General features: G+C 66.0%; 1 protein-coding gene across 1 annotated transcript in view; it reads right to left on the reverse strand.

Annotated features, from left to right (window-relative positions):
• ABCA2 (ATP-binding cassette, sub-family A (ABC1), member 2) overlaps nucleotides 1-711 on the reverse strand; it is a 45,863-nt gene that overhangs the window by 2,153 nt on the left and 42,999 nt on the right. The window contains exons 49-50 of the mRNA XM_009322346.1: nucleotides 435-674; nucleotides 30-246 (exon numbers count right to left, since the gene is read on the reverse strand). Coding sequence (XP_009320621.1) covers nucleotides 30-246; nucleotides 435-674 — 457 coding nt within the window. The remainder of the gene's footprint in view (nucleotides 1-29; nucleotides 247-434; nucleotides 675-711) is intronic.

Here is a 711-nt window from a genome sequence, read left to right on the forward strand (position 1 = left end):
CCTGTCTCAGGGCAGCGCCGGCCACTGACATGGGGGGGCCCAGCTTGTCCTCCAGGAAGTCCTCGATGGTGACGGTGTCAGTCTTGGGCTCGCCATTGTAGAGCAAAACGGGCAGCTGGGCACCCGGCGCAAAGTCCTTCAGCACGTCCAGCGCCCTGTGGGAGGCAGGGACAGATGCTGATGCCCAGCAGTGCCCAGGGCTCTTGCAAGGCACCGCACACGTGTTGGTGTTTGTGTGCACGTGTCCTGGGCAAAAGGACGAGGTGGTGCCCCCAGGCTGCTCCTTCCTCAGTGTGTGCCCATGGCAGCTCTGCCCTGGAAGTTGCCCACCAACCTCCCTCAGGCAGTGGTGGGCAGCTGGGGGGGTACAACAGGGTCTGTGAATCCCACAGTGCCCACCCTTCACGCCCCTTCCCAAGGTGTTGGGGACCTACCAGCCGGCAGCATCGGGAGGCCAGGGCAAGGGGAAGGGCATGGCACCGGGATGCCCGCGTTCACCTGAACGATGTTGAGCTTGGGCAGCAGGTTGCAGTCGGCTAATGTGAGCTGGTCCCCGTCGAGGAAGCGGCGCTGGGAGGCCCGGAGGTGAGGGTCGTGGGCCAGCTCGTACTCCAGGGGGGCACTCAGGTACTCGTCCAGCTTCAGCAGGGCCCGCAGCAGGCTCCGCTGCAGAGCTGCAGGGAGGGCGGCAGCGCCGCTGGGCAGGGCATG

This window comes from Pygoscelis adeliae, unplaced genomic scaffold (genome assembly GCF_000699105.1).
Source record: "Pygoscelis adeliae isolate BGI_AS28 unplaced genomic scaffold, ASM69910v1 Scaffold584, whole genome shotgun sequence".
Classification (NCBI taxonomy): domain Eukaryota; kingdom Metazoa; phylum Chordata; class Aves; order Sphenisciformes; family Spheniscidae; genus Pygoscelis; species Pygoscelis adeliae.